This window comes from Colossoma macropomum, unplaced genomic scaffold (genome assembly GCF_904425465.1).
Source record: "Colossoma macropomum unplaced genomic scaffold, Colossoma_macropomum, whole genome shotgun sequence".
Taxonomy (NCBI): domain Eukaryota; kingdom Metazoa; phylum Chordata; class Actinopteri; order Characiformes; family Serrasalmidae; genus Colossoma; species Colossoma macropomum.
In genome coordinates this window covers 31,300,024-31,313,355 of record NW_023494806.1, presented here as the reverse complement: position 1 = coordinate 31,313,355, position 13,332 = coordinate 31,300,024, and the positions used below count along the sequence as shown (strand labels likewise).

The 13,332-nt window shown below is 37.5% G+C and overlaps 1 protein-coding gene across 1 annotated transcript in view; it reads left to right on the top strand.

The window, feature by feature from the left end:
- wscd2 (WSC domain containing 2) overlaps nucleotides 1-12,392 on the top strand; it is a 103,239-nt gene extending 90,847 nt beyond the window's left edge. The window contains exon 9 of the mRNA XM_036598761.1: nucleotides 10,272-12,392. Within this exon, the coding sequence (XP_036454654.1) occupies nucleotides 10,272-10,624 (353 nt within the window). The 3' untranslated portion in view covers nucleotides 10,625-12,392. The remainder of the gene's footprint in view (nucleotides 1-10,271) is intronic.
- The last annotated feature ends 940 nt before the right edge of the window (nucleotides 12,393-13,332 follow it).

The following is a 13,332-nucleotide window of genomic DNA, read 5'->3' as shown; positions in this document are numbered from 1 at the left end:
CACATCCTGAACAGAGAACACAATTAACTTAGTACTGCTTTTTTGCTGAATTTAACATATAAGTAAACAAAAAAAATAAAATGTGGCCTATGCAAAAGTTATGGCGGGTTGTTTTACTTTTTTTCAATATGTTAAACTTGGAAAAATAAATAGAAATTGTGCAATTAGGTAAGCAGAATCATGTCATGTTTAAGCATGTTCCCTGTAGAGGATGTGTTAACTTATTTTCAGTTAGAAAATCAACAAAACATTAATTTGTATTCAAATTTCTTGATTGGAAAAAAAGAAAAAGGACAGACTTTTACTCTAAAATGATTAAACCACCATTACAGCAACAACTGCTGCCAGTTAGGAATATGTATTACCTATCAAACATCTGACGGTCATTTTGATACATGAGTTTTCAAAGCAACTTGAGATGACTGTGTTCCAGAGTGCTCAAATTGCAGGTAGATCAGTGAAAAAGCTGCATTGTTTTTTCAAAATCATTAGAAAGAACATATGCCAAACGTAGACAAACTGCATTAGAAAAGAGGAACTGAGGAAAAAACACTGACAACAGACAAACAGGATAATTGCTGAACACAAACAAAAAGTACAGAATTGAAACAGCACCTTTTATCAAAAACCGGGTGTTCTGGGCTTTACAGTCCATACAAACAGTACATTCTTCGGCAAGGCCAGAGCACAAAGCCGTGACACGATAATGTTTGGAACCAGCATTTTCAATAATATAAAGCCATGTTGCTGTGCCTGATTTCATAGCTTATGTTATTAGAAGGATAATAGGAAGCTTAAAAAAAAGAAATATTAGATTTTAAAGAAAATTTAGACAGTTAAACAGAACTGTAGATGACTCTAAAATCTATAAAGCCTCAAGAATGAAATTCCACTGAATTTATTGTTTAAGTTCAGAATACGTCATACCTGAAAAGTGGAAATCTTGAGGTAGATAACTTCTTTGGAAATAATTGCAGTCTATGGTTTATAATATATATCTTCAAAACTCTGAAATATATAACATCTGGAAATACCATTTGGTATCCAGTATATAAGGATTAAATTTACATTATGATAGTTCTTATTATTATACTCCTTATATATTGTATTTATAGTATTATGTTTATATATACATGTATATATCATCTACCTATCTATCTATCTATCTATCTATCTATCTGTTTATTACATAACACAACACAAATAATAACACAAATTATTGAAATAGCAAGTGATTCCAATATTGTATAAATAAACCCTGGATCCTTAAAACCTAGAAACAAGTAAATATAATATGACAAGCTGTCTTTTACCATTTTTCTTACACAACAGGTCTGAAACCAGCTTTGCTTAGTATGACTTTTTTTGTCAAGACAAAATGGACATTAATGTGTTTTAACATATATTTGAGACATGATTTGATACATTTTACTATGTGGACATGCTTTCAGCCCAGCTACTCTGAGGACAGATTTTAATGAGTTAAAGGGGGCAACACCAAGGTACACAGCCCCCTCCACAATTATTGGCACCCCTGGTAAAGATGAGTAAAATGGTTATAAAAAAAATCACTTTTTGGTGAATTAGTTTAATCTCACACTGAAAAAAAGAGAACAATCCAACCTTTAATTAAAGTCAATTTATTCTGAGACATGAAAAAAATGCCTCATGAAGAAATATATTTTCACATGTGCCACAATTATTGGCACCCCTAGAAATTGTAACTGAAGTATTTTTTTCATTGATATTTTACTTTTTGAAATTGGTCAGTGTCTAGGAACTTCCAAGCAGTAATTCATGACTTCTTGTTTCACTGGCGGATATATATGAGGTGACACAGAGGTCAAATTCCCTTAGTTCAATATGGGGAAGACAAGAGAACACAATTTAAACACGGGAAGAGTGTGTTGACCTTCAAAAGTCTGGGAATGGCTATTAAAACACCTACTGTCCTGAAAATGCCCATATATAGAGTAAGGCCAAAAATTAAAAAGTTTGAGTCAACTGGAGCTGTGACAAACTTGCCTGGATGAGGACCCAAGTTTAGTTTGCCCTACTACCGGCAGATGCCACCTCCATGCCAACAGATTTTTTGGAAGGCATGCAAGGAAAAAGTCTTTCCTGTCATCTAACCACAAATGTAAGTGCCTGGAATTTGCTAAATACTAATAGTACCTTGACTGAAACCATGTTCTATGGTCAGATGAAACAAAAATTAAGCTTTTTGGCAACAAACACTCAGGTGGGTTTGGTGTAAAAAGAAAGATGACTACTCTTTAAAGAACTTGATGCCCACTGTTAAGTATGGTGGAGGGTCTGTGATGTTGTGGGGCTGTTTTATTTCCAAAGGCCCTGGGGACCTCGTTAGGTTACTTGGACTCCATTAAATACCAGAACATTTTAAATCAAAATCTGTCTGCTTCTGCTAAGAAACTAAAAATGGGTCATCATTGAATCTTTCAGCAGGACAATGATCCAAAACACTTATCCAGATCAACATAAAGATGGTTTACTGAACACCAAGCTTTTGCCATGACTATCTCAGTCCCCTGATCTAAACCCCATAGAAAATCTGTGGGGTGAGCTGAAGAGGAGAGGGCACAAGACCAGGTCTAGGACCCTAAGTGATCTGGAAAGATTCTGTAAAGAGAAACTGTCTCAAATTCGGTGCGTTGTATTCTCCAACATTATATGATGTTATAGGAGAAGACTAAGTGCTGTTTTATTGGCAAAGGGAGGTTGCACGTTTCAAATGCAGGGTCACAATAATTGTTGATATTGATAAATAAAAAACAATGAGCCATAAACCGAGCAACCCTCAGACAAATAAAGCAAGCTTGAACAGCTCAAGTAATTCTTAGAAACTCAACAAAACAACATTTTGGATGAGAAGAAGTAACTGCACCACTGACTGCTACTTGCAGTTGTTTCTGCATTAAACATTATAGCCTGATCCAACAGATTGGTAAATGTGGAATAGCGAGCTGCCTCTTTTACTCGTGCAGAGCGGAATAGTATTTTAGACACCAACTACAACTAGCACGATCTAATTAAGGGAAGAGGTAAATACAGGATAAGAGGTGCTAGGAGAGAACGATAAAACTCCATAAATGGAACTGATGAAGCTATTGAGTGCATGTTAGTATTTACAAAATAAAAAAGGGAAACTAAAACTAAAGTTAGAAAGAAACCTTTTATTTTTCAATTACTTTCAAGTGCTTATAAAAACTGTTATATTCAGAGCAACGGAAAATAACATGATGCAGAATGTTGCGGGAAACTTTTCTGCAAAAGTAGAACAGTTTTGTGTAAAATGTCTCTCAACGTTCAACTTTTTGAGATGCTTAAGTCAACTTCACATTCGCCAGCTTCTTGTTCGAAGTCACTTGTTTGAAGTCAGTTTCTTGTTCGAATTTGCCTGTTCCACCTTAAATGGTGCCTGATGCGGCAGAATGTAACTGTGGCAGCATTTAAGGTGGAACAGGAAAATTCAGACAAGAAACTGACAAAAAGTATACCACTATTGTATTTGCTTATGTTTATTTGTCCAAAGTATAGCCCAAGATGTTCTCGTTCCCTGTGCTTTATTTAGATCAAGGGGTCCTGCTTGGTGTTATAACAGCATACTAAAGTTGAAAATAAATATGACTTCATAGTTCAGTATGCTGTAGTAGACAGCTAAAATAGCAATAACTTTGTTACGTTGGACTGAATACAGAGCTATTGTTGACGAGTGTGTCAAAGACTTTTGTTGTCAGCAGAGGAAGGACATGCCAGCCATGGTGTGCATCACACCATGAAGGTGTGAAAGATAAAAAAAACAGCCAAAAAGAAGTCAAGCGCTGTCAGCAAGCAGCCTCTTTTAAAGAAATTTGCTGCTGAATGAAATTTGCTTGCTTGAATTGTCTAACATTGGAAATTGGACTAAAGGCGGCAGTATACCTTAACTTCCCTATTATCAATGTGAGATGATTCATTTGAGCTTGGCCTTTTCCCTTTTTCTCTGCCAGGCTGTGAAAAAAAGATGAAGCCCATTGCAATGTGGTGCTTATTGCCTATTATTAGCCTCCTCAATGCGGTGGTCAAAGTTTTAGCCAATGTACTAGCTTGTTTTCTTATGTCCGTTCTACCCAACATCCATTCGCATTGCCATTGAACCCCCAGCCATTTCTGTTTGCAGTAACCCACATTATGTGGATAACATAGCAGTTGTTCTTTCCAAACTCACCATTTCTCTATTCCAGCTTTCTGACTATTAAATAAATACTGCAAAGAGTGAATTATTTCCCATAAATATTGCTGAAATAGACCTCCCACTAAACACATCCACAACACACTCAACATAAATTTCATAACTTGGGTGTAACTCGACAATTTGCTGACCTTATTAAAAGTAGGTGAACAACGACCTTTCTCAGTGCTCCTCCACTTCCACTTATCGGCAGTGTAAACTCAGTTAAAATGAAGGCACTCCCAAAAATCTTCCCATTTTCATACCGAAATCTTTTTTCAAAGCTTTAAGTCTGAGTGTTTTAGGAAGAAAGATCCTCCTGAAATTCACAACTCATTTCTCCAAAGGACTGACATTTCCCAATTATTTTTTTTTTTACTATTGAGCTGCAAATATACCCTCTGTTCTGTACTGTAGAGAACTTCATCATAGACTCAATAATTGGGTTCCACCTCTAGCTGCTATAGAAATAGGCTGTAGTAGACCTTTCCTTTAAAGACATTACTTAACCCCAGTACATGCTTTTAACCTTCGCAGTGCCCCTTTATCTATGTAATCCCTCATTTCCTCCTTTGCTATAAGAGTTTGCTATTAAGGATTTGTACATTGATGACCTATTTATACTAGATTTTCTGACCTCTCTTGAAAATTTTGCCTCTTAAAACACATTTCTGGAGATGTCTTAAACTCAGAAATACTCGAAACTCGAAAATATGTTAAAAAGCAATTTAGGCCCAGTTTTCATTACTCTCTCCCGTTCTTTTAGAGGGTCTATTTGAACATATCATTTACCTATCAATCTGGCATACTTTCAAAAGAGAGACACAAATTTCTGTCTGTACTTGGGGGGGATTGCTCTTTCCTTCTCCAAAACCTTGATGTCTGTATTTTAGATCTTCACCCCTTCCTTGTTTCCTTTTGTAACCTTTTTTAATTTGCCACCCCTTTTTTTCCCCTACCCTCTAGTTTGGCATGTTATTGTGTCTTTATGCATTATTTAGCCCTTGAGATGTTTGGGATTTGGTGGGATGGGTGGATTCAAAGTAAAGTAAAAAATAAAAGTAAAAAAACTTCAATTATCTCACTTTATTGGCAGATATTTAAAAAACATGCATGAAACAAGCAGAACTATCAGTAAATGTAGTGAGATAATTTCACTTCATAAAATTAAAAAAAAACAGTAAAAAAAAAATTAATTATCTACAGTCATTGTGCATTTTATCAGCTTTTTTACAGACTGTAGTCCATCTGGTTGGAGTGTTTAATAGTGTGGACAGTGAGTGGACACTCCAGCAGCACTGCTGTGTCTGATTCACTTGAATCAGCACAACACACCCTAACACACCTCCACCTGATCAGCTTCACTGCAGTGCTAAGAATGATCAACCGCTCAAATAATACCTGCCATGTGGTGGTCTTCTAGGGGTCCTGACCATTGTAGAACAGGGTAAAAGGGGATTTACAAAGTATGCAGAGAAACAGATGGACTACAGTCTGTAATTGTAGAACTATAAAGTGCATCTTTTGTTAAGTAGAGCTGATAAAATGGACAATGCATGTAGATACAGGAGATGTACTTAATGAAGTGGCTGGTCGGTGTATAACCAATAAATGTTCTGTAGTGAGAGATAAATAATTGTATTTTAGGAAGTATTTCACCTCTCCACTGTCCTGGCCCCATGAATATGAACTGTTGAAAGGTCCATTGAGATGATATCCAGTAATTGTAGGGCCCAAATATATCTTCCCAAGGCTTAGTGGCTGTAAAAGCAGCTAGCAGTAGTTTTCTCAGCCATAGTAACACATGAATATTTGAAAAATGATTTTAAATAATACATTTGGTGTTAAATGAATGTTTGGTGAACAATATAGAATTTTAACTATTTTAACAGATTACATCATTTTTTCATATATTATATCACACTTTTATTTAAAAAAAGTGAGAAAATTTCCATTTTCCATGATATGGGCTGTTCAAATAACATTCGATTCAAAGCAGCACTGCTTTAGTGATATTCTCATCAGAGCAGACATTCAGTCACCACAGCTGAACCCCTACTCTTCTTCACTTCTCAACTTTATGCATGAGGTCACCTCATTTCAGGGTCTGACTGGCTCCCTCTGCTCAAATTGAACTTTCAGCTGTGTTCGTGCTGGGGTAGCATGTTCATGAGTTCACACAATTAAAGGCAATTATGGTGGAGAAATTTAATTAGACACTGTGGGGATCTTATTTCACTGATCAGAAAAATAAGATGGAAATGTGATTGAACTGGGATTACAAAACTCTATTCTGTGATCAGACAGAGTGAAAGTTCATATTAAACCGCACCTTTCATTCTTTGGAACTCATTTGCATTTACATTCAATTTACATGCTTTTCTTCACGACAAAAAATAACTTTTCATCAAATTCATAATCGTAATAAAATATCTTCTTTTCTATTGTTAAACATAAATGTGGTGTTGACTGAAAAGTTAAGTCCACACTTTCAATGGATTTTTTGTTTGTCTTACCAAAACCTAACTTTACCCAACTTTACCAAAACCTAACCTTACCCAACCTTACCAAAACCTAACCTTACCCATCCTTACCAAAACCTAACTTTACCCAACTTTACCAAAACCTAACCTTACCCAACCTTACCAAAACCTAACCTTACCCAACCTTACCAAAACCTAACTTTACCCAACCTTACCAAAACCTAACCTTACCCAACCTTACCAAAACCTAACTTTACCCAAACTTAACAAAACCTAGCCTTACCCAACCTTAACAAAACCTAACCTTACCCAACCTTACCAAAACCTAACTTTACCCAAACTTAACAAAACCTAACCTTACCCAACCTTACCATAACCTAACCTTACCCAACCTTACCAAAACCTAACCTTACCTAACCTTACCAAAACCTAACTTTATCCAGCCTTACCCAAAACCTAACTTTACCCAACCTTACCAAAACCTAACCTTACCCAACCTTACCCCAAACCTAACCTTACCAAAACCTAACCTTAACCCAACCTTACCAAAACTTACCTTTACCCATCCTTACCCAAAATCTAACCTTACCCAACCTTACCAAAACCTAATCCTAACTCTGGCCTTAATCCTAAACCTGGCCTTAATCCTAACCCTAACCTTAACCTCAACCCAAAACCTAACCATAACCCTTGTATGTTTCTGACATGTTACTGAGAGTCCATTGAGTGTTTGTTTCATTTAAAAAGGACCACTCGAAATAAAGTGTCACCAAATAAAAATAATAACTCTAGAGGACATGGTGCTGTCATTAGCTCGGCTGTGGTGTAAAGTTTTAGACAAGTTTAAACCTGAAGGAGTCACATGAGTCAGTTACTGTGTCCTTGGAAGCTACAGTTGACCAACTGAGTGGTCTTATCGCTTTTACCTCTGACATAAATTTGGCTTTGGTGAAAAGAGCATTTCTACACTTCTCCTATGGCCTCAATGTGCACCAGTGATATTATTTCCCCCCACTTCCCTCTTTCAGGTGGCACATGCCAAGAGTGCCCTCTATCACTCATTCTTGCCACTAAACCCTGTAAAAGATGTGGCTAGAAGCTAGACCATGTAATACCACGAATGCAACAGCATGTTCAATGATGTTTTAACTAAAAAGTGATGTTTCTCAGATTGGGCTTAGCCATCTTCACCACATCACTCTCTTCTAGTTGGTGCTCAAGTGTAGTGTTTTCCATATATAGCACACCATTCACCATGAAGTTGCTGCCAACTAAAGCTTTATAATGATGGATTTGTATGCTGTAGCATATATTTTCTGGTATATTGCATTGTATTCTTACTGTTTTATTGCATTCTCAATTGTCCTTTGCTGATACTTTCCAGATATTTTCAGAGGTAAATCAGATGAGACAAGCAGGCTACTCAGTAATCACTGTTAAAATGATAATATAGCATAAAATAGCATAAAAAGAGCCCACGCAGACAAAATGTAGTGTAATGTATAGGGGTCAAAATGACTTCCAGTGACCTTACAAGGTAGAAGTACTCAGAACATTTTTGTGCTCTTTAGTATTAATCTGAGAACAATGTTAGTCTAAAATATTTTAGTGAAATTTCATAAAAATCAGGACACAGCATATATAGAAGTTTTATTCTGTTGAAACTATGACATCTTTGCCTTTCTAGTGTTGAAGTGTACCAGCGTTCGAAGCTAAACCCAGCTGCCACCAGATGTCTCTGTGTCTGAGTTTTATCTTAAACCTGCTAGTGGTTTAGCTGAGGTTTAATGCAAGACTGTTGTAATTAAAACACATCTTCAGCTTACATATTTAGATTTTCAGTACACTGGCCTATATACCTTCCAACGCAATGTTTTGCTGGCTTTGGACAAGTTTTATTAAAGATAGCAGATTTTACTTAAAATACACTTATGTGAATGTGTATCACTCAGCTATTAAGGAAGTGTTAACCATTGCATTCTTTATTACGATTTCTTCTTTTTAATTCGCAATTTGACTAGTTTGTCAGTCAGGCTGGAGAAACTTATAGCACAAATTCAATAATTCTACCTAACCACGTGTGAAATATGACTGTGTGTTGAGCTGCTAGCGAACAATAAGGGGGGAGGGTAAGGGGTGAAAATAACTCAAACCTCCTGTGTACAACCTCCACAATAAAAAATACTTTTAATAAAACCTCTGTTTGTTGTAGTGGTGCTGTGTATTGCTTATGACAGAAAGGGTCTCCATATCTCTACCCCTAATGTTAGAATTCGACCTCCTTCTGCCTTCTATGCTATGCCAGTGGACTGTTTACCTCAGACTAATACATAACAGCCTTACACAGCTTAGCATTAGAACTATAGCAGCACCAAGCTTTTATGGGAAATAGTATTAGTAGATAGGATTAGGTAATGATGAACGCTATATTGTCCCTTCCAAATAAACAGCAAATGACATCACAAGGATGTCAACAAAGTTATTATTAAGTGTCATAGCATACTGAAGCTGAAAATATGTATGACCTCATAGTTCAGTAGGCTGTGGTAGACGGTTAAAATAACAATCACTTTGATATGCTGGGCAATAATACAGGGTTATTGTTGACAAGATTGATTGTTTTTCTACTTGCTATGAGAAAAAAAAGGCCAGTTCAAAACCAAAACAGGCCAGTTCAAAACCATGGACATTCATATAGAATGTAGATGTACCAATAACAGCTTGAGTAGATTTGAGTATTTTTGGGGAATTTGTGCCCATTACCATTAAAAAGAGCATTGGTGAGGTCAGGCAGTGATGTTGGACAAGAAGGCCTGGATCACAGTCAATGTTCTAATTCACCCCAAAGTTGTTCAGTGGGGTTGAGCTCAGGGCTCTGTGCAGGCCACTGGAGTTCCTCCACACCAAACTGGTCAAACCTCAGTTTGTGCAAAGGGGTCCTGCTAGAACAGGAAAGACTTCCCTGCAAACTGTTGGAACAAGATGCTCCCATTTCACAATAATAGTGCTTACAGTTGACTGGGGTAGATTTAGCAAGGCAGAAATTTCATAAACTGGGTTGTAGCAAAGGTGGCATCCTAAGACAGTGTCACATCTGATGGCTATGTGCTTGATTTTATACACCTGGTAGCAATGGGTGTGGCTCAAACACCTGAACTCAATAATTAGGATGTGTCCACATACTTTTGGCCGTACTGTATATTCCTTCAGTTGAATAATGCATAGCTGAATGCAAGAACCTCCATTTAATGGCTACTGTGATAAAGGGTTAAACTGTGAATAAACCACTACTACGCTAATGACAGAGCAGTAAGGTTAAAGAATAAAGCTTGTGTGATCTGACCTGACCTGTTATAGGCTGAGTATCATCTGTTTTCATTGATGCACTCTAGTTAAAAAAGGTAAATAACCCTTGGAAGAGATACATGAGATAAGACTGGTCCCAGCAGTGCACTGTTTTACTGAAATTAACCCAAAGAGCTCAAGCTTAAGCTAAATAAACACTAAACTAAACGTGCACTCTCTCTTTTTCTTCTTCCTTGCCTTCAATCCTCCAGAGTGGCCGGAGTTTGTGAAGAACTACGCACCGTGGTGGGCATCACACACGCTGGACTGGCTAAAATATGGTAAGAACGTGCACGTTGTGCACTTTGAGGACCTGAAGCAGGATCTGTTCTCAAAGCTGAAGGGCATGGTGCTGTTCCTGGGCCTGGAGGTGTCTGAGGACCGGTTGCTGTGTGTGGTGGGCCAGAAGGATGGCAACTTCAAGCGTTCAGGCCTCCGGAAGCTGGAGTATGATCCATACACCCCTGAAATGCGGGCCAGCATCGATGGCCTCATACGGACCGTGGATGCCACGCTCAAGCGGAGGAAACTGGCCGGGGTCCCAGAAGATTACAGGCCTAGATGATACCATCTCTTGCTTTTCTCATGTTCGGCTCATCCCTATCACTTTAGCTTTCACTCTCAAACCAGGTATTTCACAAAGAAGGATTTTCTCCGTAAGCTGGAAGCCCTTAAGCCCAAAGTGAGGACTGTTCAACAGAAAGGTCCCTTAGCTCTTCTCTTATTAGACCAGCACAGTTTTTGGTTTACGTTGTCTGGCTAATTGAGCAACCTTGTGTGAAATGTGTGAAACATCCATAGAAGTTTTAAAAACAGCACGTAGCATGTTCTGTCTGCGTGTCCACTTAAAGAAAACACATTTAAACACAGCCAGTGTTGTATCCAATTTAACACAGGAAATGTGTTTAGGCATTTTTTCTAACTACCAGCGCTTCTCAGAGTACAGACGATATGATCTTTCACACTTTTCGCACGTTTTGCTCGTCTCTGTCGTTTTAGTTTTTAGTAGATGACTTGATGAAATGCCCTGAATCAGTTCTCTGGTTTTTCTTATGTCCTTTTGACAAAAAAGAGGACCTACCCTTGAAGAAAAAAACAAAACCAGCGCTTCTCGTTTTCAGACTTCCTTTGCTTTCTCTTCTTCAGCTTTTTGGTTCCTCGTCAGAGCTTTTATACACAGAGACACAAGAATGAAAGGTCCTTAATAGACACATGTGACTAAAGGAAGACAATCGTGTGCAACTTGGATATCTTCAGTCAACATGGGGATAGGAAGTGAAGCACTTTCAGTGTGTTAGCTTCTGAGTGTGTGTGTGTGTGTGTGTGTGTGTTTGTGTGTGTGTTTGAGTGTGTATGTTTGAGTGTGTGTTAAAAACCTTAAGAGCAAGCACATGTGCCCATCTCAATGCTGAATCATTCACTTTATGCTGGGCAGAAAACAATCTCATTTTTACCCACATGTATTATGATTAAGCACTATTTGAGCTGGATTAGTTTTACCAGAGGACGTTCTGTAATGTGGGATTTGACTGGTATAAGATAAAGTATCATGCAGTTTCCCTAGTACTACACAGATTCATACTGGATTAAAATCAGTTCACAACTATTACTGGCAGACTGTAAAACTGCACACACTGCAGATTCATTCTGGATTAAAATCACTCCATATTTATTATTATCAGACTGCAAAAGTTACAGACACTGCAGATTCATACTGGATTAAAGTCACTAAAAAATGATTACTGTCAGACTGTAAAACTAAAGACACTGCAGATTCATACTGGATTAAAATCATTCCACACTTATAACTGTCAGCCTGTTAAAACTACAGACACTGCAGATTCATACTGGATTAATTTTACTCCACAATTATTGCTGTTCAGAGTGCAAGACGTATACATATTGCAGATTCAACTAGATTAAAATGAATCCATAGTTCTTACTGTTAGACCTACAAAATTACACACACTGCAGATTCACACTTACAGAAACAACCGAAGTGGAACTAATCAAGCTCAAATAGGACTTTATAGTATTTAGCCATAATTCCGTTCTTATTTCTCCTAAAGCCAGAACATTTCAGAGAGAAATGTAGGGTTGTCTTTCATAAAGATCTAGATTTAGGTTTGCCCCAGTGTGACAGATTTCAGAAAAAAAGAGAAAAAAAAACAATTCCAGATAAACAAAAAGACTTCAGTGCTCTACTTGGAGCACATTGAAGTTCTGCAGACCTTTCCTGGAATAGTGCAAATCAACACTAATGAGCCCATAATGCAAACCATCTGTCTTCCCCCTTAACTTCAGATGCATGTAATCTGATCATGTTCACCAAGACCTACCACAATGACTGATCTAATCACATTAGTTGTTGTATTATTTGTCTAAATTTGTCTAATTGCATATATTATTTTAACCATCCACAGTGCTAGAAGAAGTTAGATAGCTGTTTTTGCCCGGCTTTTACACCCCGTCTGCACTGTAAAAAGTGAGAGGCTGACTTTCTCATGTTTTAAACTGCAAAGAAATATGCGATGACTAATAGCTGTATGTTTTTATGGTGGGAGCAAAGAAAGAATAGTTGAATAAGAGTTTATATTCTGTATAAGAAATTATAAGAAGCTTTATAATACGAATGCTGCTGATGCCATAGAGCTCAACCCCACATTGTGTTTCAACTTGCAACTTTTTTTCCAACGAACAGTTTTACAGGCACATTCTTAGGTGACAGTGGACGCGAACAGATAAGAGGATGTACTGTGCTTGACCTTTGAGAGCATTGCAAAACACCTCAGAGAATATGAAGTCAAGTCACCATCTCTTTCCAGTCCATCAGTCACTCAGTAACTGTGGAAATTTAAACCAAAAGGTCAGTAAAGAAGCTCCATTCCCACACAAACCACCAGAGACTGCAGACGCACCTGGACATGTGGACAAGACACTGTGGGCTAGCTAAAGCCATGATAATCACTGTTTCAGGCCACTGGAAAATCATGTTATTATGAACTGTCTAAACTGTCTAAACTGTCATTTGGAGATTACTGACATCTACTTTATTTTATGTTATACAATATTATTATATATGCTGTATCCAATTTGCTTTCCCCTCTCGAAAGCCATTTGAGTTTTTTCTCAACACAGTCATCTCTGGTAATGTAAACCTTTGGTTATTGGTTCTAGCATTCATTTTAGCAACGTTACTTCAGCAGTGCTACGGTGGAGAAGCACTTTGCATTGCTGTGTTCCATGCATCTCGTCTGGCACAGCTGATAATGG